At 32.3% G+C, this 24,903-nt stretch overlaps 1 protein-coding gene across 7 annotated transcripts in view; it reads right to left on the bottom strand.

The window, feature by feature from the left end:
• The window catches only part of LOC126740500 (uncharacterized), a 51,615-nt gene that overhangs the window by 20,477 nt on the left and 6,235 nt on the right, over positions 1-24,903 (bottom strand). For 3 of the 7 annotated variants that reach the window (XM_050446544.1, XM_050446543.1, XM_050446542.1), the window contains exons 3-5: positions 5,432-5,570; positions 5,203-5,373; positions 4,896-5,149 (exon numbers count right to left, since the gene is read on the bottom strand). In XM_050446544.1, the coding sequence (XP_050302501.1) occupies positions 4,896-5,149; positions 5,203-5,373; positions 5,432-5,570 (564 nt within the window). Of the gene's footprint in view, positions 1-4,895; positions 5,150-5,202; positions 5,374-5,431; positions 5,571-16,009; positions 16,141-16,214; positions 16,354-22,427; positions 22,562-24,903 lie in introns of those variants that run through there. The other 4 variants (XM_050446539.1, XM_050446545.1, XM_050446540.1 and 1 more) reach the window with 3 other exon arrangements.

Consider the following 24,903-nt stretch of genomic DNA (forward strand, 5'->3'; position numbering starts at 1 on the left):
TGAAAATTAAATTGTTCAGCCAAAATAGCCGAACACATCAAATTTAATATTGAGAGAGAGATGTATTGATAGAAATTGCCTTTCTCTGACGTCATCTCCTCACGCCTCAGAGCCAGAGAGCGAAACGTCAGCAATATTAAAATATAAAAACTGAGCTTAATTTCACACATCAAATTAACTTAGCATATAAAATTAGAATGTAATAAATTAAATGAAAGCTTTTGAAAATCATTGTCACTCATTTAAAAGCTGTCATAAAAACAAGGTTGTTTTCGAATACATATTTTATGTCAATATTTATCTCAATGAATTTTACCATTCTTCTTTTACTGATAAATTATTTAGTTCGAGTAAACTCTGCCGATAATTGCTATCAGTGCGTAAACAAATGTTCAGATCCAATGGAAAAAGAAAAATGCTCAACTACTTCAAAAAAACTAGCTTCACATAACAATTCTAAAAACTCCAAGTCAGTTTTTTCATTTTGTATTGGATGGTGTCCTCCAAAATGGCCAAAGCCTGGCACACCACGTCCGACAGATTCAAACAGCCCTTATAGTTGTTTTATAGCAAGTGCAAAGATTTTTGCTGGAAAACGACAGAGTGGAGAGGCTGCACTATGATAAAAAAATGTGAAGAACTATTAGAAGATTTCGAAAACTCGAAAAATATGACGGACTGTTCGATTTGTAAAGGAGAGCTATGTAATATTAGTGCACTAGAAAGTTTTAATTTTATTCTCAGTTCAATTATGTTGTTTTTCATTGAAATTCTTAAATAATTTCTATCTAGGTATAAACGAGTATAATTTTCATAAATTTAACCCTTAAAAAAATCGATTTGTCGTCATTACCGACTCAAAACTCATAAAAATCTTGTTGGCGATTAAAGGAAAATTAATAAAATAACTGAGGAAAATTAAACGCACCCAGTCTCCTTCAACTAACAAATATAATTACTGTGTTGTTATGCCCTGGATGTCAAAATAACAATTTTCATCCTCAGGGATTTAGAAAATAGACGTTGTTGCTCAACCAGGAACTAAACTTGAGTGATCTTAAGGTTAAAACAGAATCGAAGGTTATTAAAATTAACCAGACTTTTGTCCAAATCCGGCTCTTGTTATCTGATAAGTTTGATAAACATAAATCTTCTAATAAGTTTGCAGTAAAAGGAAATTACTCTGTATAATTAAAACACTTTGCAGTGACGAAGGAAGAAATGTGAGTGAGTCGAAAGAATCTTGCTGCTGTAAGAGCATGTTGAGTAGAGAAAGTGTATTCGCAACTTAATCTTCTCCAAGATAACAATTTATACAGTACTCTTATTTCAAAGCAAACCACCCTTAATAACTTGTTAAAGAATTTAAAAAAAAACATCAATTTTAATATACAGGGGGACGTTAAAATATTATATTTGACAAAGTTCTGTCATCACCTCCTCACCTGCAGCTAACCTCACTTTGATATATCTAAATTGACATGTATTTCAATTTTTTTTTATTTAGAAGTTGTTAAGGGTGGTTCGTTTTGAAATGAAAGCACTGTATATTATTACGACTATTTTGAGGAAGTATTGATTGCTGGCTTAAGAGCTGAAAACAGTTTAGGAATTTGAACATCTTGATTGGAAAATCATATTTAAGTGAGTCACCTTAATCACGAATTTGGATAGGATGCCTTTACCAACAGTAGGGTAGGCGCGCCTAAAAGTACGCATTCCCTAAGAGTACGCAGACCTCGGATGAGCCATATGGCAACACCGCGGGTCGAATCCAATATGGCCATTTGTGGTTGTTTATGTCAAGGTGTTGTCCAGTGAATTTAAGTTTTAGTGGGATTATTGATAAACGAATAGTCGTAAGTAATATAGAATATGCTATTTTGATGTAATATTTAAGTGAATATACTTAAGGAATCATATCGTGTGGAAACATTTGTTAGGAAATGCATATTAGCAGTTAAATTCAACGTTCATTAGCCTATAGACTCATCTAAAAACATCCTTGTTTTGTCGGTTGCATAACACATTTTTTACAATATTTCCGAATGCTAGAAAGGGGAGCTAAGAGTACGCAAAATTTAAGCGCGTACTCTTTGCCACAGTTATTTATTTTAATTGCTTAGTAACGATAGGCACCTTTAATTAATTTCTGGATATAAATTTCAGGATAACAAGGTGATAATGGGAAAATATAAGAGGAAAACAAATCGTACGCTGAAATTTACACAAGAATTGCTAGACGAGGCGCGACTTAGAATAGACCGGGGAAAAAACAAGCGTTCAAGTTGCTGCTGCCTTGCTGCCTTGAGTGCTCTTTACGGAAGCGATTGAGATTAGGGACTATTCCACAATCTTTGAGGCGTTTTAACTCAGTTTTTACTCTCGATCAGGAAAAAGAATTAGCAAATCATATTAAAGATCTGGATAACCGATTCTATGCGTTGCGCATGAAAGACTTGAAGTCGCTTGCATTCCAGTACGCCAAGCTAAGCTAAATAAGGCACAGATTCAATCCAGAGAAAAAAATGGCGGGTAATCACTGGGTTAAAGATTTTGCTAAACGAAACTTGCTGTCTCGTAGAGCTCCCGAAAAAGGAAGTTTGGCTAGAGCGATTGGCTTTAATAAGATTGAGTGCAACAGATTTTTTGAAAATTTAAGACAATGCTATGAAAAAACAAAAGCACCAGCTCACCGCATTTTTAATATGGATGAAACCGGGATGTTGACGGTCTCTAACAGAATGCCCAAAGTTTTTGCCCCCAGGGGCAAGAAAACAGTTTCAAAAGTGGTTGCAGCAGAATGAGGACAGTTAGTAACAGCTGTGTGTTGTATGGGAGCTTTAGGAGTTTGGGTACCCCCTGCTCTTATCTTCCCACGCAAACGTATAATGTGATATACTTTTTTATGGATATATGTGATCGATATATATGGATATATGTAATGTGATATACTTTTTTATATGATATATATATGTGATGAACTTTTTTATGGATGTCCACCTGGAACTTTACAATTAGTGACAGAAAGTGGTTATATGAATTCGGAGCTTTTTATAAGGTGCCTTAGACATTTTCAAGACTACGTAAAATCATCAGAGGATGATCCTGTTGTTTTGATTCTTGACAACCACATATCACATTGTACCCTTGAAGCAGTTAATTTTTGTCGAAATAACTGTATAGATCTTTTATCGTTGTCGCCCCATCGGAGCCACAAAATGCAGCCCCTCGATAAATGCTTTTTTGGTCCATTGAAAACTGCATTCTCGAATGAAAGCGACAAATGGATGATTCAAAACCCTAGTAGACCAGTGACTCTGAAACAAATGTCTAGACTATTTCATGCAGCTTATTCCAAGGTTGCAACAATTCAGATTTGTGAAAAGGCATTTAGTGCAACAGGATTGTATCCTTATAACCCAGATGTGTTTACAGAGGAGGATTTTGCATCTTCAGAGTAAACTGATCGAGCCTTACACATTGAACCAACAAACGATAGGCGACATGAAAATGAAGATAATGTTCAAGTGTTAAACAACCACGACTCCGACTCCGACGATGATGACAATTTGCCTATTTCAGTTTTGATAGATAGGATACGTAAAGAGCCTGCTACTTCGACAGAAATACACGATGCTAGTCTCAAAACACCAACCAAGAATACTGATAGCAGTTGTTTAAATAACCCGATGCCAAATTCAGAATCTATTCAAGGCAGCGAAGATATCGAAAATGTAAAGTCTAAACTGTTTTCTTTCCCTAAAAAATGTGATCTTGCCGTACCTGGGACATCTGGAGTCACTCCAAAATGGATCATACCTTGACCAAAGGCAAAACACGAGCAAATTAGAAGTGTTCGCTCCAAAAGGTTATTATAACAGCAACAACAATAATAATAAAAGCTCTCCTACTTTTAGTATGTAATAAAGATATTTTCACATTTTTTAGGTCGGAAATATTATCATCTACACCTTATAAAGACTCACTGCAAGAATCCACCTCCCAAAACAAGACGAGCAGCATTAAAAGGAAACTTACTGACAGCACTAAGCAGAAGAAGAAGAAAATGCCTTCGAAAGCTTTGAGCATCAGCATCAACAGCAATCAAGAAGATGCTGTCTGTCCTGGATGTGAAGAGAACTATAGCAATTCTTACGGTGAAGGCGATTGGGTCAGGTGCGCAACATACATGGTGGTATGAAATTTGCACAAGCTACACGGGACAAAAGCAATTCCATTGCGACCTATGCAATTAAACATTTCTTAAACATTGTGATGTTGCGTACTCTTAGCCCAACCTTTGCGTACTCTTTGGCATATGTGGCGCTAAAAGTACGAATTTGTATTTTTTTTAAAAAAGGGTTGTGTTATTTTTAATGTAGAAATAATTTTCTTTAAACTCTGTTTTTTTGTTGGCTAATAGAATATATGTTTGGTTGCTCACTATTTTTTTTATTTATTTTTCTTTATTGTAGTTTTATGTAGAAAAGAATATTAAGTGCATACTATTAGGCGCGCCTACCCTATTGGAAATCCTTCGTATTTCAGTTCGATTTTTAGGATTAAATTCTTATCAAGGCAGTCGATTTTTTGAAGTTCCATATACAAAAAAAAGAGGAAAAACTTAAATTTGGATGTACCGCATGAACTTTAAAACTTTCAAAAGAACAATTGGGCCAACGGCAAAAATTTTCTGGTCTATATATATAACGAAATATATATATATAACGAAAATGTGAGCCATCATTACACCCGTGGCATTCCCTTAAGAGGCTAGTATCACATAATAAATGATTTTCCAAAATACAAGTTTATATGGTAAATTATGCCATAAATGCCTTTTCGAATAAATAAATGTTGCCTGTTTTTGACCTACTACTGCTTCTACTTACCAACTGTCAACAGCTTCATTCCCAGACACAGTAAAGTTGGGATTTGATGACTGCATCATAAAAATATTTTCTCCGTAGTCTCGATTATTGCTATGTACTAAGGCACCTCGTCTTACTAAATGATCAGCCCATTGCTGACTAAATTTACAAATTTCCTTGTCGAGTTTCAAAGGCGGAACCCCATGAGATTTTCGATATGCATTGTGGGCTCGTAGGCATTCGAGTTGAAAATCGCTTTTTGGATTTGAAGATTTCTGCAATGCCATAAAAATAAGAAATAATTTAAAAGATAATGTGCAAAACGTACTCTAACGGGAGTTTTCTTTGGCGTTTGACTGGCTTTTTCTGCTAAAGCTTCCACAATCTCTGGCGGACATTTTTCTCCAAAATCCTTCTTCTCGGTTGTTACCTTGCATTCGGATCTCTGCCCTCGGAATGTTTCTACTGTCTCTCTGGTTACGGTATTTAAAGTAGGTTCCTTAAAATATATATATTATAATAAAATAAAATGTATAATCTAGTGTTAACGAACTCACTTCGCCATCGTTCAAGGAGGCAAACGTCCGCTGATCAGTTTTCCGAACCATAATGATTCGACTAGATCCATCGTGACCATGGGCGGTTTTTCTGAATCGGTGAAGATCAGTTAAGGAGTCTGGAAAAGTTGGCTTTCGCCTAAAAGAAATATGTATATATATTAGGTGTGATTTAATTAAATAAAAAAATTAAACAAAAGTACTCTCTCCAGATTTCAATACATTTTTTAATCAATAAATGCATAAAAAAGGATATTTCCCAGAAATCTTTAATTTTTTTTTAAACCATTAAAATTATTACAAAATCTGATGTCATTAATTAAAAAGCGTCATTTGAAGTTCATTTACATTTTTACTGATTTTGCGGAAGCATTTTATACAGTTTGTCACATTTGTAACTGTTAAAAACGCGAATCTGAAATGATAGGATTTTAGTATTAATTAATGAAAAATTATTTTTCAGATAAACACAAGTAGTAGAAATAAGTGAAAAGGTAGCAATTAAAAACTGCGAAATTTCAAGTACCTCTACTATCATATATACAGTATGTATCAGCCAAATGGAATAAATTTCATAATAAATAAATATGGTTATGCTCGAAAAAACGCTAGGTATTTTTACTTGCCTATTTTTTTCGACAAAAAAAATTATACAGCATGTGTTACGTAGCAGTGGTCATTATCAACTTTCTTATTTTAAACGTGACACCCTGGATATTACTCAATTTCTGAATTCTTAGAATATTTTCGATATATCTCATGTACGATGTCCCATTCCAATTTTCAACTGTTTCGGAGATATTAAGTGTTTTCCGATTTATTGCAAAAATTGGTTACAACACACTCAATACTTATTAGTCATTTGAGTTTTGATAATGCGAAAGTAAACATAAATTACTTCAACATACCTTCTTACTGATATGAGATTAAAAAAATATATATGTTCTTCACTTTAGTTTAAGATGCTTGGTCTTGGAAATTACTGTCTGTCAGCAATAGTTTTCAATGATACTGAGTCGTTTGAATTTCGTCAATTGCTTATCAGAAGAATGGTCCATTTAACAGAAAAGTATAAAATAATAATTCTCCAGATGACTGGCTATGGAGATAATACACGGATACAAATTCAAGTTGCTCGTCTATTCCATGGAAAGTTTCCCAATTTTTGTTCTATAGCCCACGGGACGATTAGTGAAATAGAAAAACAGTTTGGCGAGAACATGTAAGGTACATTAAAAACGCAGCTGCGAGTGCAATAAGCAATGATACCAAAGAGGATATTATGCTTGAGTTTGAGCAAAATTCACGTCATACTTATGGTCGAATAGCCAATGATCGATGTTAGCCATTCATCGATTATTTGAACATTAAAAGAAAAAAGCATTCCTATTAATTTATACCAAGTCAGTAATTTTGATAGGAATGGATTTTTGTGAAACAATCATGGCAAAGGTAGATAACAAAGAGACCCAATCAGAGCATGTTTTGTTTTCTGATGAGTGCACCTTTACACTTCATGGTCATGCTAAATCGACAAAATTGCCGCTATTGATCTAAAGAAAATCTCTCTCATTGGATGAGGGAACATACCCAATGCCCTGAAAAGGTCAATATTTGGGCAGGAACTGAGAGAGAGGAATTTGAGATCATATCATAGGTCATTTGTTCATCGATGACAATTTGATGGTGCTAATTATTAACCACTGCTCTAAAATAATATCGTGCCAACTTTGACAAAGTTATAGGCTGATCCAACAAACTCACAAGTTCTATCATAGGGTTTCAGCCATTACCAAATCAATGTTCACCTTACCTTAGCCGAATATTTCCTAATCGGTGGATAGGGAGACGAGGAACGATAGAATGGTTAGCACGATCCCCTGATCTGACATCATTAGACTTCTTTTTATGGGGATACGTTAAAAATATTATCTACAAAACTAAGCTTTTCGACTTAGCTGACTAAAAAAGACGAATAACGGTTACAATTAGTTTCGTCACCTCTGTGATGTTGAGTAAGGTTAGAAGAGATTTCTATTTAAGATTAGGATGTTGCCAGGATGTTCGTGGCGAGCATATTGAATATCTCCTATAAATTAATGTGTTTTTTTTTTTAATTTAAGAGATAAACAGTATTTTATTGTTATTTCTTGCAATAAATCGGCAAACACTTAATATCTCGGAAACAGTTGAAAATTGTTATAGGACTTTGTACATGAAATGTGTCTTAAATACTCTGAAGAAAATGTCGCTATCTATTTATTATGGAATTTATTCTATTTTGCTGATAAACGCTGTATAATATATGTACTGTCTATTGAACGTAATTTATAGAATGAGGCAGAGAATAGGAGGATATGAAAGATAGACAGATTTTGTCAAATCAAACAGCAGGTCGACACCCTTACCTGTAATTCCAGTAAAATTCATTTTATCACAGTTAACTCAAGTGAGTCAAGAATTGCAAGTAGCATCACAAATAACGTTCTAATCACAACTAAAATATTAACTTCTTTAATACCAAAGTTATATAATATAATCCCAAACCACATAAAAACAAGGGAAAAGATACCAACGTATAAAAAATTTAATCGACAAGCTAGAATAGAAAATGAAATGGGAACGTGTTTTCAGATAAATCTTGTTTTTGTCTGAGGTCGATGTAATGTCGTCGAAGTAGAGTTGAAGGACGATCTCTGGATGTTACTATTGATTAAGGAATAGCTCTTACCAATGGAGTAGGGATTGAGTCGGATCAGTGTAGTCAACAGAACTCTACTTTTTCTAAGGTAATTCGTGATGCTTTACACGTTTTATGATCTGGTTCACCTCGTCTCAAATGGAGACGCAACACATTACTGATATTGTTGAGAAAAAATGCGAATTTTTAACAAAAAATTAGTTGTTTATCACTTCACAAACAGATTTGCATTTTTTTTTTCATATACTGTTTAGTTAGGTGATGCATGGTTTTATTACGCAGCATATTACGAAATTAAATGGAATTGCCATTTAATGAATCACTTAATAAATATTTTGTCATCTAAAGATTGTGATTTCGATAATTGACGCTGATTAAGGCACTCCTAAATGATATATATCAGCTAGTAAACTTAAATTTCGTAGTAATTTTCAATTACTACTAAAAAGAGTGTAGTCAATTTTAATCATAATGGGTATACAAATGTCGACATTCTCGTCCAAAGTAACAATTAAAATTATTATTGGGCTAAATAAAAGTTGTTTCATTCAAGCTAAAATCTATGTTTTTTTACTAAATATTGGAACAATTCTAATATTCTTTTTTTTTTAAACAAGCAGTATGAAATTTGCCTAGGCTTGACTGGAAAAACTACTTTTCGCTTATCAGCCTTAAGTCTCCTACTTTCAAAACTGTAATCTCTCTTCCTGTTAAAAATTTAATTAACATTAAATTAGACACTTAAAATGGTGGTATTAATACTAAAATTACAAAAAAACAAAGTTAAAGATTACGAACAAGTACAAAGATTTTTAAGTAAAAATAAAAACATAAGACATTAAAAAGACATCTTGGACAAATTCAATAAATAAAAAAAAATATAATTTACTTTACTATGGTACTATAATTATGTTATTTGTAATTAGCCAGTTAGATATTAGCTTACTAATGTTTCCTTGATTTATCTTATTTTTAAGATCAGATGGTGGTAAGTAAAGTAGGTTTTTCTTCCTATATATAGGTGTAACATCTTTGACCTATTGATTTTTTAGTACGGGGTAGATTCTATGTCAAAATAGATGCAGAATCATAAATAGATCATGATGTCTGAGTTATTGTAGGCTGATTGCGGATGAGAAGAAAATAACATAATAATCATCAATTGAAATACAATAATCAGTATAATACATTATAAGCTACGATGAAAATGAGGATGAGGTCAAGGATAATTGATAGATGAAGCGAGCTTGTTCCCAACTCCACAGGCGATTCTCCAGAAGATGAATGTCTGAAGTTAAAAATGTTTTTTGAACTTTTACCTAAAAATATTAAGAAAGTCATTGTCATCGAGACAAATCGATATGCGGTTCAGAAAGTTGCACCTTAAAGTGGTGAAAACTAGAGAAAAAAACGTTTAAGCTCCAGAACTTTACTTATTTTTCACTAGTTGTAACGTGCGTAGAAACTGAATATTAAGGAATATTGAACACAAAATGTCTGATACAGTAGGTACTCCTGTTTTTGGACAGACTGTGTCAACGGTTATTGAGAGATACGTAGCAAAACAAAATACATCGATTTGGAATCAAACTGTTTTTTTTTGTTACTGCGAGACTGGAATGCGTTCTATGATATACCGGGTGGTGCGTCGCCGAGCGGAACATAGGAAATCCTATGTAAATTTTAAGGGGGTCAATTATTGGCTTCCCTGTACATTTTACAGAAAAAAATTAAGATAACTTTTTGGAGAGACCAATCTGGCAAACAAAAAGCAAACAAAGCAAAAAAAAATCTGGATTATTAAAAAAATAATTGTATCTGAAATATTTTCAATTTATTTTCCCATCAAGCCTATCTATCCTATTTCAACCATTAAACCTTTTGTAACTGGTTTAGATTCTCAACTTTTACTCTTTTATAAATGACCCCACAAAACGAAGTCATTCGGTGAAAGATCAGGTGACCTGGCTGGCCAAAGTATCCGGTACCGTAGACCAATAATATTGCCGTTAAAAGCATTTTCCAAGCACTCTCTAACCATATAGGCATTATGGGCCGGGCAACCATCCATTTGGTACCAGATCATTTGATCTTCCTGAACAACTTCTTCCAAGGCGGGTCCAATTTGATTTTGAAATAAGTCTAAATAGCTTTTAGCTGTTAGGTTATAGTCCATAAAAAAGGGTCCAATGATATGGTGTCCGATAATTCCCACAAATACATTTGTTTTTTAGGGATATTGTGTCCGAGTATGAACAAAGCGATGTTCATTTTCTTGGCTCCAATACCGGCAATTCTGAACATTTGGTTCATTGTTAAGGGTAAATATAGATTAATCGGTAAAACAAATATTTCTTAAAAATTCCTATCATTATTTGCTCTTTCCATAATTTCAAAACAAAATGCCAATCTTCGCTCTTCATCTCCTTCCTGCAGCTCTTGATGTTTTTCGAATTTATACGAATAATATTTGTTTCCCGCATAATGCCACTTAATTATGGTTATTTTTTCGTCGATTGAATAATTCATACTTGTTTTCAAATATCGACTGTCTGTTTTGAAACTTTGCACGAGGGTTTGCCTGATTGGTCTCTTCAAAAAGTTGACTAAATTTTTGTATAAAATGTAGAGGAAAGCCAATAATCGACCCCCTTAAAATTTACATGGGTTTTCCTATGTTCCGCTCGGCGACGCACCACCCGGCATGTAGGTAAAAGAAATACACAGGAAGAAACTCGTGCATTGGGAGCTATAATTGAAAAATGCATACAGGATCCAATAAAATCATTTGAAACATGGTAATAAAATATTCAGTTTTCCAAAAAGTAATAAATATTCAGTTTTCCAAAAAGTAATAGGATCAGAAACAACAAAAGAAACTTTAGAAATCATTATGTATCTTACACACTTTCTTTGGTTCTGTTTTTGTTAGTTCAAAAAACGTTATATATTTTGTTTTTTTTCACACGTTTCAGGGAACAAAACTTATAATGCGACACTCTACCGGCCTGTTGTCAGTCAAGGTAGGCAGAAAAATCGTTATTTATTTCTAATGGTATATTGCAGATATGTATTTTAAGTTTGTTTAAAATGATATGCCTTATTTTTTTTTGTATTTACTAGTAATAGAAATTCTATTTGAGTCTTGTTCGATTGTACTTTTTTTATTTACTTTTTTGTTTTCTGTTTCAATGGAATGTAAATAAAATTAAACCGTTTTATGATTTTGTCTGATATAGCCGTTACTGGGCCATATCATCATGGTAACACTCTGATGCACCAGACATGTTTTGTTGTGGACATGTCCGTGCTGGGATGGGGAAAGGATGACGGAATAACATGTATATTTTATAATTTTTTTAATACGAGTTTATGCATTGCATCCCAAAAATAAGGAAATAATCCTTAGAATTAATTCGTGATAGAAAAATTTATTACATTTTCAAAAAATAAAACATGTTTTTGTTACAAGTATTTAAATATAAGTTGCAGGGTTGTTGATTGGTTCTTTTCTTCAATATTTTTTTCATAAAGAAGGACCTATAAAAGTAAGGATCTAAGAAATCTATATAAATTTAAGACTTCAAAGAATATACTCCTGATTTCGACAAACATCTTTTTAAGTTAGTCACATAAGAAGACTTAAAAAATTGGGCAAGAATTGCCAAAAAAATACATTAGGCTGCGGATTATTTTTCTTATTTCGCAGGAAATGTCGAAGCTATCTCTAGTTTTCATTTATTCTGTTTATACAAACGTAGTTTATTTGGCTAATAAATATAATTTAAATATTTTGCTAATCGATCAGAAATATGTGATTTTACTTAATTAAGCCACATATTTCACATCACGGAGCCATTTGGCAACTTTCAGCAAGTGCCCTAAAAATCTAAATTTCCTAATACAGCAAAAGCAACAAGCAACATAAAAGAAATCTTTTGCATCAATTCTGGGTGACCAGAATTGGGGCCAAAGTCGGGGCAAACCAACTAGCAGCAGTAGTGCTGTCCCTCAAAAAAACAGTCCAGAAATAACTACAAACAAAAACTTAAAAAATAATAACAATAACACTCCAGCAGCACTGCGACTGCTGTTGATGAGCCCCGACGAGATCGACAAAAGAATCGATGCTCTAGCTGCCAAAATCTCAGAAAAGTTAAATAATAAAGCGCTTAAATTGTTGCTTGGTTAAATGGCTGATGATCCAGAGGAATCCCTAAAAATCATTTCTTCGAACGCAAATTCTCTATATTCCCAAGAGGAATGAGTTTACAGAGTTTATAAACGATCAAAACATAGACATTGCTCTAGTCAAGATAGACCAGATAGAATAGGTGGAGGCACAGCAATAATTATTTAAAAAAATATACAACACCAACTCATCCAATCACTTAACACCGACCCAATAATAGAAAACACAGCTATAAAAGTCTTCACTAGCAGCAAAGAAATAATAATCCTCTCAATATACAAACCACTAAAACAAATTCTAAAATCAGAACATATAGACCAAATATTTCAATACGACATTTCAGTAATTGCTATAGGATACTGGAATGCAAAAAGCAGATCCTGGGGATGTAAAAATGATAATTGGGCAGGAACTACTCTTGAAAAATACGCAACAGAACACCCAATAGAAGTAATAGCACCTGAAGAACCTACTCATTTACACTATGCTATCTCAGACATGTTAGATATAACAACATACCAGTTGAAAATATAGATTCCCTTGGTTACTCCACCTCTCACCTATCATAATTACAGTCTCAGATATTTTTTGGAAAACACAGTCTGCACTAAAAAAGTAACAAACTGGGAACAGCAGTTACGAAATCGAAACAGCGATCGAAAAAATATCCAACGACATCCTAAAAGCCTTTAATAAATCCACCACACAAATTCCTATTCCCAAATCCCAATACCTAGTCTTCCCAAGGCGAATCAAAAATCTTATAAGAACAAGAAATAGATTAAAAAGCAAGCTAAAAATACTACGGACCCAGGCATAAAAATTATAGCAAACAATTTAAATAAAAGAATTCAAGACGAAACATTTAAATACAGAAATGAACAATGGGAAAATTTCTTACACGAAATCGAAGATGAAGATAAGTATAATAATAAGAAATTTTGGCACGTCTCAAAGGTATTGAGAGTAAAAACAAAAACGTTATTCCCACCTATCTACAAGGAAAATTCTCTAGTATATTCAGATAAAGAAAAAGTAGAAATATTCAACAACTCAGTAGAGGAACAATTCAACCTAAATCAATTTCCGGATGACATAAATACAATAAATTAAATAAGAAACTCATTAAATCAAATTAAAAATACACTACTAAACACAACGCCAAGCCTTAAAAAAATCAGAATAAATGAAATAAAAGACACAATGAAATACCAAAAAAACAAAAAAGCACCAGGTCATGAAAGCATAACAAACAAAATGCTTAAAACCATTCCGGACAATATATTATTAGATCTATCAATAATATATAATAGCTGTATATCTCTGTGCTACTTCCTAGATACATGGAAAAAGGCAACAATCTACAGAGAGCACAAAATTGAAGACCAGTTAGTCTACTCCCAACAATCCGAAAAGTGTTCGAACAAATAGTACTAACAAGGTTATACGAAGAATCAGATCAAAAAGAGGTCATACCAGGCGAACAATGCGGGTTCAGAAAACGTCTCTCGACAGAACATCAATTAGCAACAATCCAACAAATGCTAATTGATGCTTTTAACAATAAACAAGCGTGACATCGAAAAAGCTTTCGATAAAGAATGGCATGACCACAAAATGCACAAATTGGGCTTATCTGCCAGATACACCAAAATAATACAAAGCTTCTTAAAAAACAGGAAATTCACGGTTAAAATAAATAACGAAATACAAAAATATAAAAAAATTCAAGAGCAGGGGTACCTCAAGGACCCCTTCTCTCCCCAGTTTTATACAACGTGTATCACGCAGATATCCCAAAAAATGCACACTACTCAAAACTAGCGCTCTTCGCCGATGACACCTGCATCTACGCGACGTCAAAACATAGCGAGCAATTGATCGTAAACCTGCAAACTTACCTTGACAGGTTGCTATTATAGACTTAAAAACGGAAAATAAAATAAACAGCGAAAAAACCGAGGCCATAATAGTCACCAAAAAAAGAAATAGAGATAGCAAAATCTTCAAAACTTAGTCATTAACAACGACATAATCCCCTGGAAATCAGAAGTTAAATATCTAGGCATTTACTTCGACAAAAAAAATAACTTCTCATTTCATGCCAGGCAACAAGTTAAACAATGTAACCGGATTATAGCATCGCTATCCCATATATATCCCTACATTGGGAAGAAGAGCAAGCTTTCATTAAAAAACAAACTGCTCATCTACAAACTGGTTATTAGACCAAAATTATTATATGGGTCAACCACCTATTATGAAACAAATAAAACAACAATAAAAAATTACAAGTATTCTAAAACAAAGCACTAAGATTAATTGTAAACGCCCCATGGTTCATGAGGAACATAGACATACACAAAGATCTAGAAATAGACACAGTTCTACAATTTATCAAAAAAGAACATTCTAAATTTGAAACTAAATTAAAAGACCTAAAATATGTAAAAATAAAAAGATTTCTAACAAGACGAAGGGCAAAGGGACCTACAAAAATTTGTTCACTTAATACACAAAGCTGAAAGAAGGTAACATCTTAATTCAAAAAAAAAACCCATCCCACACCCTCGGCTCCTCAAAGCAAGAGTAGCATAATAAAACACCTAAATCAAAAGTTGAGCCAGAACAATCAGTTACGGCTTACATAAACAGTTCAGATAATATATTTCACGTTGCTGTTTCACCACATTTTACTTGCCAAGTACTTGGCCACTGAGGTCTCCAGATCTAAACCCTCTTAATTTTTTTCTAAATGAAAAAATTTGTCGGAAATTGCGAAAATAAATGTATAATGTGTTGTAAGAAAATAAGAAATAATCTGGCGGGATTGAAAAATCTGTAAATAATGTTTTTTCGATGCTGCATTTATTGTAAATATTTTTCTTTAATTTTATTTTAATTTTTTGTCTTATAAAAAGCATGTTATTTTTATTGAACCAGTATTTTTTTTATTAAACCCTATCCGTATATTTTATGTTAGAAATAAAAATTGCGTTAAAAACAGAAGAAATAGGATGTTTCACAAAAAAAAAATCTGATTTTAACTAGCATCACATTTAGATGTTTTGATAAAAAGAGTCAATTTTTGTATTGTAATCTTAAGATACAGTCCTTCTAAGTCTAAATTATGGCCAGTTTTTGAAGAAAGGAATTAACCTGTCAGATTTTCTGAATATATTAAAAAAATTATCTCGAGAACGGTGAGAAGTTCAGACCTCATGCGAAACGAACCTATTTATCAGAAATGGTTTCCTGTACCACCTTCTGGAGTTTGAACTATAACTTTTAACACTCTGTAGAAAACTTTTTTAGAAACTCACCGTTGATGTGTGTGTCTAAATGTTTTAATGAACAAACATGTATGATACTTTTTTAACCTTGACGTGATTTAATTATTATTTAGTATACGAGATGATTCTTTTAAAATTGATGCGACTTTTAAATACACCCTACATATTTCATACATTTTTTATATTTTTAGAATCTACATATTAATAATTTCTCGTTTCACAATATTTTTGTTAAAACAATTTTTCACTGGTGGTAACACAGTAAGGTCACACAATCATTAAATGTATTTTTCTAGTAAAAAAAAACTAATTTGCAATTATATGCTTTTAAATTGGCTTGACTTCCGAGTTTATAGTATAACGAGAGCCGTAAAATTATTTAAAATACCTACGTGACAACTATAAACTCAGAGCGCATTTTCACCACTTTTCACATAAATTTTCACACGCATACAGAAAACGAATGAAAACTGTTCACTTTTACAACAAAGTTTCAGTACTACGAAAGTGCGAAAAGCGTTTTCGCCTTTCCATTCTGTGTTCCATGCTAGCGACCATGTGTAACCAACCTACCAAATAACAGGCGTTACTACTTACTCTTCGTCATGTTCATTGAGTTCGTCATTCATGGTGCCTTAGAAGTGAGAATGCGATACACTGAGAGCTAATTTTTCTATTGGAAAATTATTGATCTTATTCGATAGTTGTCTAAGATTATACTAAAAGGTGTAGTTGCCTTTAGCAGATATGTCCCAACTCGTGATTCATTTATTTTTACGCTCTTATCTAGTTTTAATAATCCTTTTGGGTAATAACTCAAATTATTTGTGTATCACCGATTATCTTAATCTCTTTTATTTTGCTAATTGTTGTATAATCCGTGTTTAAATTAAGTGAAGTTAGTTGGCCTTTGGAATGCCGCCGTTTGGTCATGTCTATTTTTATTTTTTTTTTAGTTTCGTATTTGACCTTATATATTACGCAATTTTTTGATAAGAAAATACTACCAATGAGATAATATTAGAACAATAGTGGTAGTACATTCTGTTTATAATAAATTTAATTGTTTTTAATAAAGATTCATTTTTATTAAAATTTAAAAATAATATTATGCACAGCTTGTTTGCTTCAATTTAAAGTCTAATAAAAAATAAGATAACTGGCAACTATTATTTAAAAATTTTTATTTGAGGAAAACTGAAATTATGTTTTGGCTTTTTTTGTTTATGAAGTAATAAGTAAATTGGAAAAATACATATTGAGCCTCTGGTGACCATTATTTAGAAAACTCATCAATGTTTTATTTTTTAGTTTGTTAAATTTAATATTAATTTTTTTAGAAAATTTAAACCATTAAATAAATGTTAATTTATAAAACATCAACTATAGCATATAAGTTTTAAAAAATGTCTAGTATAAAAGTTAATCCTTTAAGAGTGAATGAATTGACAGTTTCATAAATAAATATTTTTTTTATTCCAGATATAATTATGTTACAATTTCTTTTGAAAGAAATTAATTGTGAATTTCAAAGAACAGAAATAGATCATAGCGTATTTAAGTGTTATGAGGCTTTTACTATTGTTTGCATATACAGGGTGGCCATTTGAAAACGAAACAGAGCCTATTTTGGATCCCTCAGAACATTTGCGAAAAAATCCTCGGACCCGTCAATTTTTGATTCAAGGGGGAAACATTTTTTTGCTAGTTTCGCCCCTCTGAGGGCAAAGCCCTACCGGGGGTGACAAGGCCCCCCAAAATTTTAAATGGAACGGGGGATCGAGGGATTATCTCCTTATTTTGAAGGTATCGACCTTATTTTGAAGGTATTTTTATGTGGATTATAACCCTAAAGTTTTAAATCGTTACTATTTGCCTAGTCGATACAGGGGCTAATAAAAGTTACAAAAAAATTTTAAAAAGTATAATTTTAAATAAATGGCTTAAAGATAAAATCAATCAAGTAAATGTTCAAAATGTTGGCCTTCGACTTCCATACAATAATACAGGTTTTGTTCAAATCTTTCCCGTACATTTTGCAAAATTTCTGGGGTGATTTGACATTCATCAATTATTCTTTGTCGCAAATGGTCTAGCGATGTTGGCTGACTAGCATAAATTTTAGTTTTTAAATGGCCCCATAAAAAAAATCTAATGGGCTTAAGTCCGGGGAACCAGGAGGCCATTCAATAGCTCCTCTTCTTCCAATCCATTGTCCTGGAAACGTTTGATCCAAATATTGACGAACCCTTGCAGCATAGGGGGGGCGCCCCATCTTGCTGAAATACTAGACGATTTTCCAAGTACTCGTTGTTATTTTCTAGTATCTCCACTAATGCTGGATGAATTGTATTTTCTAATAACTCCAGGTACATCTCTCCTGTTAAATTGCCAGGTAAAAAAAGGGGCCTACGATATGTTTTCCAAAAATGCCAGCCCAAACATTTAATTTTACAGGATGTTGTGTATGCACCTCACGAAATATTCTGGGATTTGAATCAGCCCAATAGCGACAGATTCACAGTACCGTTTAGGAAAAAGGAGCATTCGTCAAAAAAACATACATTAAATAGAAAGTGTGGATCATTGGCGGCTTGTTCAGATATAGTTTCACAAAATTGTACTCGCCTATCAAAATTGTCTTCGTTTAGTTCTTATACGAGATGCATCTTGTACGGATGAAACTCGTTTTTTTAATATCTTCTGAATGCTGCTTCTCTTAATACCAGACACGGTTGATAACTTCCTTGTGCTTAGTGTAGGATCTTACACAATATAGCCTAAAATAGCTACTTCTGAAGCTTCATTCACCACCGGATTATCCATTTCGCGCTTTTTATTAGCCACAGACCCAGTTTCCCTAAATTTTTGAACCAATTCCAAAATGTACTTGCGATGGACCTGTCGATTAGGGTGTTGTAGTGTGTTAAAGAGCTGGGCAGTTCTATTAGCATTTTCATTGTTCGCAAAGAAAGGAGAAATTATTTCAACTCTTTCAGCAAGTGAATAAACCATCATCACACTCAATGTTGTAACTAACTAACTTTAAAGACCTATTTGTTTGACACACTATGATCTGACAGCAGTAATTGACAACCACTATTAAACTTCAAAATGTTGCTATAATAACAGTCTCAACAATAACCAAGAGTTCCCTTGCAGCATTGGCATAGATACCTACGGGTATTAAAAAAAAAAACAACAGAAAGTACGGTTCACAATGTAGGAGAACAAAATTTTTTGTATTTATTTAACTGCTAAATTTACAAGCATTTTTTTTCATAAAAAATTTTGACACGTTTTTGTAACTTTTATTAGCCCCTGTATCGACTAGGCAAATAGTAACGATTTAAAACTTTAGGATTATAATCCACATAAAAATACCTTCAAAATAAGGTATCACTCGACCCCCCGTTCCATTTAAAATTTTGGGGGCCCTTGTCACCCCCGCTAGGGCTTTGCCCTCAGGGGGGCGAAACTAGCAAAAAAATGGTTCCCCCTTGAATCAAAAATTGACGGGTCTGAGGATTTTTTCGCAAATGTTCTGAGGGACCCAAAATAGGCTCTGTTTCGTTTTCAAATGGCCACCCTGTGTAATTTAAATATAACATTAAAGGTAGGATTTGTAAATTTATTTGCAGACGATACAATCATATTTATATCTGAAAAAAATTATCAAGAAACTTAAAATATTCTAAATCATGAATTTTGTGTTTTGTAAATAGTTTTCGTAATACTATAAAACTATTATTTGGTGTTCCTTTATATATTGAAATTGATTATTAATTTTTTGTAACAACGAAAGACGTATAAATTTCAAATATAACAAAACAAGATTATGCGTTTATTATTTCAATAAGTATACAAATATCAATTGAAGATACGTTAACAACTTTAAATTTGATAAACATTAAGCAGAACATTAAAAATCTCCAATTTGTCTTTAATTTATAACATGCATAATGCATAATTTATAAGCTGACTGAATTGAAATAATTTCTTGCATAAGCTCATTAAATATGAAACAGGTCAGTAGGAACTGTAGGAGTTCCTCTTCAGACTAAAACACCGCAACGCCATCTCATCTATTTTGGTCCTAAGCTGTTTAATTTAAAACGAACAACCTTCTTCCTGAAAACATCAGGCTTAAATAAGAGATATAATGAATAACATAGAAATGTCAATATGTCTAAAATACAAATTTGACGTGTTTTATAGTATATTCTGCAGGTAACAAGTTATTATATCGTGAATGCAGAAAAAGGGAGCGACAACTCAAAAGTATTGTTTTTAGATTCCTACATGTAATAACACAAAATAACATAAATTTTATTACGCAAAAGCAGGACCCCCGTAAACGGGCGTGAAAACACCCGAAAGGGGCGTAAAAAAAATTAAAATCCAAAAAAAAATATAATTGTTCCAAATTGTGTTTTTTCCTTTGAAGGACCAGTCTGCAGCAGCGTTATAATAAACCTCGGGCAAATAACACAGTTTGTATTTTCATACATTTATTAAAAATACCCAAATAAAACACTACTACAAACACATTTTAAATGAACTGTAATAAATTTAATTCTGGTTCAAACAAAGACAAATTATAGATTGCTAGAAGCATTCGAAAAGAACTGGCCGTTAATATGTAAATTACGCGTATGTAAAGGTAAATTTGTAAATTTGTATCATCACAGTTCGCAGGGATGTTAACCCGTTGAAAACCACGTACTCTTTTCGACGCAGAAAACTCTACTACTTAAAACCTTAAAATAAAAACATAAAAATAAAAAATCTCTTCTCCTTAAAGGAAGTTTTTCAGAAACCTTCAAACCGGCCGCTTTCTCGGATTTTCTTTGGCGGTGCGCTATAGTACGCTTCACTTCTAAAATCTTGGGTTTTTAAATTAATATTCATATAATATAGTTCGATTCACTCATTATCTAACAATAATAATGCACAGGGTGAAGTTAAACTACTACTTTAAATAAAATCTAGTGCACTAAAAACGTAAAAATAATTATTAGGACACATTATGAGACTTTCTAAGGATTCTAACCTCTTTAAAAATTAACAATTCATTTAATTTTGCCCCCCACATTTTTATTTTTAATTGTTAAATGTTTCAGAGGTATATCTCAAAAATATTTTTACCTATATTTTCTATTTTTTGGTTGTTAGTTTTTCACTTAACTAGAATTACCTCTACTCTACGACGACAACATTAAATTCAGGATAGAAAGACCTTTAAAACGAGGTATCACTTGATCTCCTTCTAATTTAAAAAATTGAAGGCAGCTCGCACCCTCGCTCAGGGGTTGATACTGTGAGGTTAAACCAAGGGTTAAACATAAAATATGATAATATAATATTTTCACGGAAACTTGCTAAAATATGTGCGGAAAGTTTTGTACGAATCGGTTGAGTAGAAATTGTTCAAAAAACTATTGCAAGATTAAAAACAATAAACAACTATACAGATCGAGCGATAATAAATAAAATCATTTATTAACATTTAAACGCTTATTTTAATTTTTTGTTGATATTTAAAAAAAAAATTAATTAAAGAATTGCATTTTTTTTAAACCAAATTCGAATAATATGCAGTATTCGTAATTTGCCAAGTCTATAAACGTGAAAACTTGTCGAGCTGTAATAATTGGTCCAGACTTGCATATTTTGGTTGATTTTTCCCGTTCGAACACGTAGAGTTCACGGAGTATAAATTAAAACAACGGCAGGCGTTCGCTAATCAGTTCTTGATATTCACACAAGAAAACGGAAGATAAATTAGACGTGTTTTAAAGTGGTAGAAAGAAAATATTCGATTCGATAAAGTGTTTTATATTTTTTGTTATTGTGTTTCGTGTGGAAATTAAATTAAGGGTGAAATGGTATTATATTATATCATACAAAAAATTATATTTATAATTAGACATATTCCAATAAAGTAATAAAATCCAAAATTAGTTTTATTACAATAGTTAGATCCTACGTAAAACTCGAGTTTACGTAGGATTATAGTATAATTCCTTAATGTATATTTTCTAAATCAATAAATATTTCAATACTTTGCTACAGAAAACCTTATTTTATTCAACACTGAATTAACTCTTGCGGTCTTATTGAAACACCCTTTGCAAGAATGTTATAAAAAACTCAAAAAAATATAACAGGTACTACAAAAATGAAAATATTGCATCGTTTAAAAGCTGTTTATTAATTACCTAATTGTAGGTATTTATTTTTTACCTTAAATCTAAATTTAATATACGTAAAAATTTTAATATTTTTCAATGATATGTTGTCAAATTTTTGAAATTATCTTGTTGTTAAAATCTAACCAACTGAGTAATAACAAATGGTAAAAAAGCGACTATTCTGGCATGGAATCATTAGAGAGGTACTTAAAAAAAATAATTTTACAAATAGGGATAAAAAATAATAAATAAAGTGATAAAAGCATTGTACGCAGTTGTATTATAATTAAAATTAACCATACATATAAAAGTTACCTCATATTAACTTTTTTAACTTCACTTCTTAAGATCTAATACACCACTCTTATATAAAACCGCTTTTTAAAGGGAAATGAAAAACTAACCTTCACCCCTTAACCTACAGTTACGTGGAATCCTGAAATATTATGTAATCCCCGTGGTAATAAATAATTTACCCCAAAGTGCATTCCGACAAGTAATGGCCCAATTAAATTTGCATAACATAATATACCCCCTCGTTTAAACACCCAGCAAAACAACTCTTATCTGACTTTTACATAACCTAAAACAACAATAAATAACAAAAAACCATTACCTTGGTGTACTTGACGCCGACAGGGACATAATTTGCTCGACTTTGTTTTAATATTGATCAGACGTCTATTTCGCCCCATCGATGCTTAAGATGGCAATTTCACTGCAGTTTTGTAGGGGAAATTTAGTATTAGATATCCGCATATTTCAGCTGGGGGATGGATGATAAGTGGGGAACTTGTTTTGGAAAGGTACGCATGTGCCAGTTTTGGGGTTTCTTATAGCTTGGAAATGGATTATTTACAAAAGTTTTTTTTTAACTTTATTAATTTCTGATCTCCAGTTTTCCATTTTTTGATTTAAGATTTGTCTGCAATTTAGTTATTAGAACTGAGAGCACAAATTATTGCATCGACTCAATGAGGCCAATAAGCATAAATCTTGAAAAGTTTGAATATTATAAATATTTTTTTTAATTATTTAATAAACAGTTTAAAATGTAGTACTATAGCTGGTTTTAAAGTAAAATCAAGGTCGCATTTTATCACGTTACAGATGATCTTCTTATAATTTAAAGAGAAAATGTGTAATTTTTTTTCTTCTTTTTTAGTTTTATGTCATTGCTTATTTTTCAACTTAAGATAGATTTCATGGATTTCACGGGTTTTCTAATATCTTCTTTCGATAACTACTGTCTATGTAATTTGGTATATATTTTTGTTCATGTAATTAGAGGTTAAGTTGATTAGCCCTAGGCTAGACTCGGCCTTTGTACATTTTGGTATAATAAAGACATTATTTATTTATTTATTTACTATAATCAAAAACCAAAGATTATTTTAAGTCAATAAAGCTAAACTCTATACTAGTGAATACTGACGAGGCAAATACGAATTTCAGAATTATGATCCAGAGCAAAGAGATTTTCTAATTCAAACTTTTTTACGCTGCAAGAAGATTTGCTGTGGCAACACAAACGGGTTTCAGAATGATCTCCTAATTTTAGAGAAATAAGATTCAACACGATAATACATTATTTAGGCCGAGCGTATAGATTTGACTATAAATGTATAATAGGTGCTTACTCAGATTTGAAATGTAAAATTTCGTCAGCTTTAGAACTGATAAAAAATGCCATTTCGTCCTGAATTTCAACTAGAGCAAGCTATTACTAATCCACCGCTCTCGGATATGAAGGTAATGGGCAAAATAAAAGAAAAGCTAGATTCAAGAATGACCAAGATTAACAATAACATTTAAAGGCGCATTATTTAACAAAAACTTATATAGATAAGTTTTGGAACCAACTAGTTACTGCGTCAAAATAACTTTTCATCAGATATATATAAATATATAGATCAGCATACTGCATCACCTAAAATATGTCTTCGTGAATATAAGTCAATTCAGGTTAAGCGTCAACGATAAGCGAATTTGTAAAGTAGTCAAAACTTCCGACCTGCGGGTAGAGGGAGTACTTTAGGTAGTATTTCTGTTTGGCATAAATTTGTAGATAAGATATTGAAGATTTAATGTATAATAAGAAGACTTACTATATACAGGGTGCAATTTTAAAAACTTCCCACACTTAATACCTTTCTTTCAGTTTAAAATATGAAAAGGACACGTCGATTTTCCTTGTAAGGCCGACACTTAAATTTAATATTTCTAGCCTTCTTGTTTCAGCCCTTTAGGAGGGGTAGATTTAGCCTGACTGAAGGGTCAAGTCTCATATTGTTTTAAAAAGCGTTCTTGTCTTTTTAGTTGTATCCTACTTTCCCAAATAACATCGTATATACTGGGTACGTAATTTATATGTCATATTTATGTCCATACGTCCATTGTTATAGAAATAACGTACTTTTAGATACGTAGTTTGTACATACATTAGTTACGTCTCGCGAACGTGCATACGTGTACATATAAATAGTTACAAAATGTCTTAGCTCCTATGAATTATACAGGACTAAAAAAAACATATTCATTTTGGTTAACACACAATACTAAAAGCCAGGAAAGATTTTTTTTCAAATATACGTATTTTTTAATGCTTCTAAGTTTTATTTTCAATATTTTTAATTTCACTTAGGTAAACAGAAAAAAAACTAATTGCATGTTTTTTTACTTTGACAGAGAAAGTCAACAAATTTGGTATAAATTATACAACTGTCAAATCGAGATTCACTCTTTCCAAAGGACTAAAACACCCTATAAATGTTGTTAATTTACATGTTGATCAGGTCGAAAAGTAATTAGGTATAGGATTTTAAAAACATCTAAAAGGTAGGGGAGACCGGGGTTAGTTGACACAGGGGCAAGTTGAAACATCCGCTTTCACGCGAAAACGGTAGATGGCGGGAGTATCGAAAAATATCGATTTAGCTCGCCTTGTGACCCTCTACCTTCGAGTGTATCCGTAGATCAGTCACAGAAAACAACGGCTACCAACTGTGAGAGCAAGCACAAATTTTATGTTTTTAAGCTAGTCGAGTAACAGTGTAAAAACCTTAAGCATTAATCATATTTTTCGATAAATA

The sequence above is a fragment of the Anthonomus grandis genome, chromosome 9 (genome assembly GCF_022605725.1).
Source record: "Anthonomus grandis grandis chromosome 9, icAntGran1.3, whole genome shotgun sequence".
In the NCBI taxonomy this organism is placed as follows: Eukaryota; Metazoa; Arthropoda; class Insecta; order Coleoptera; family Curculionidae; genus Anthonomus; species Anthonomus grandis.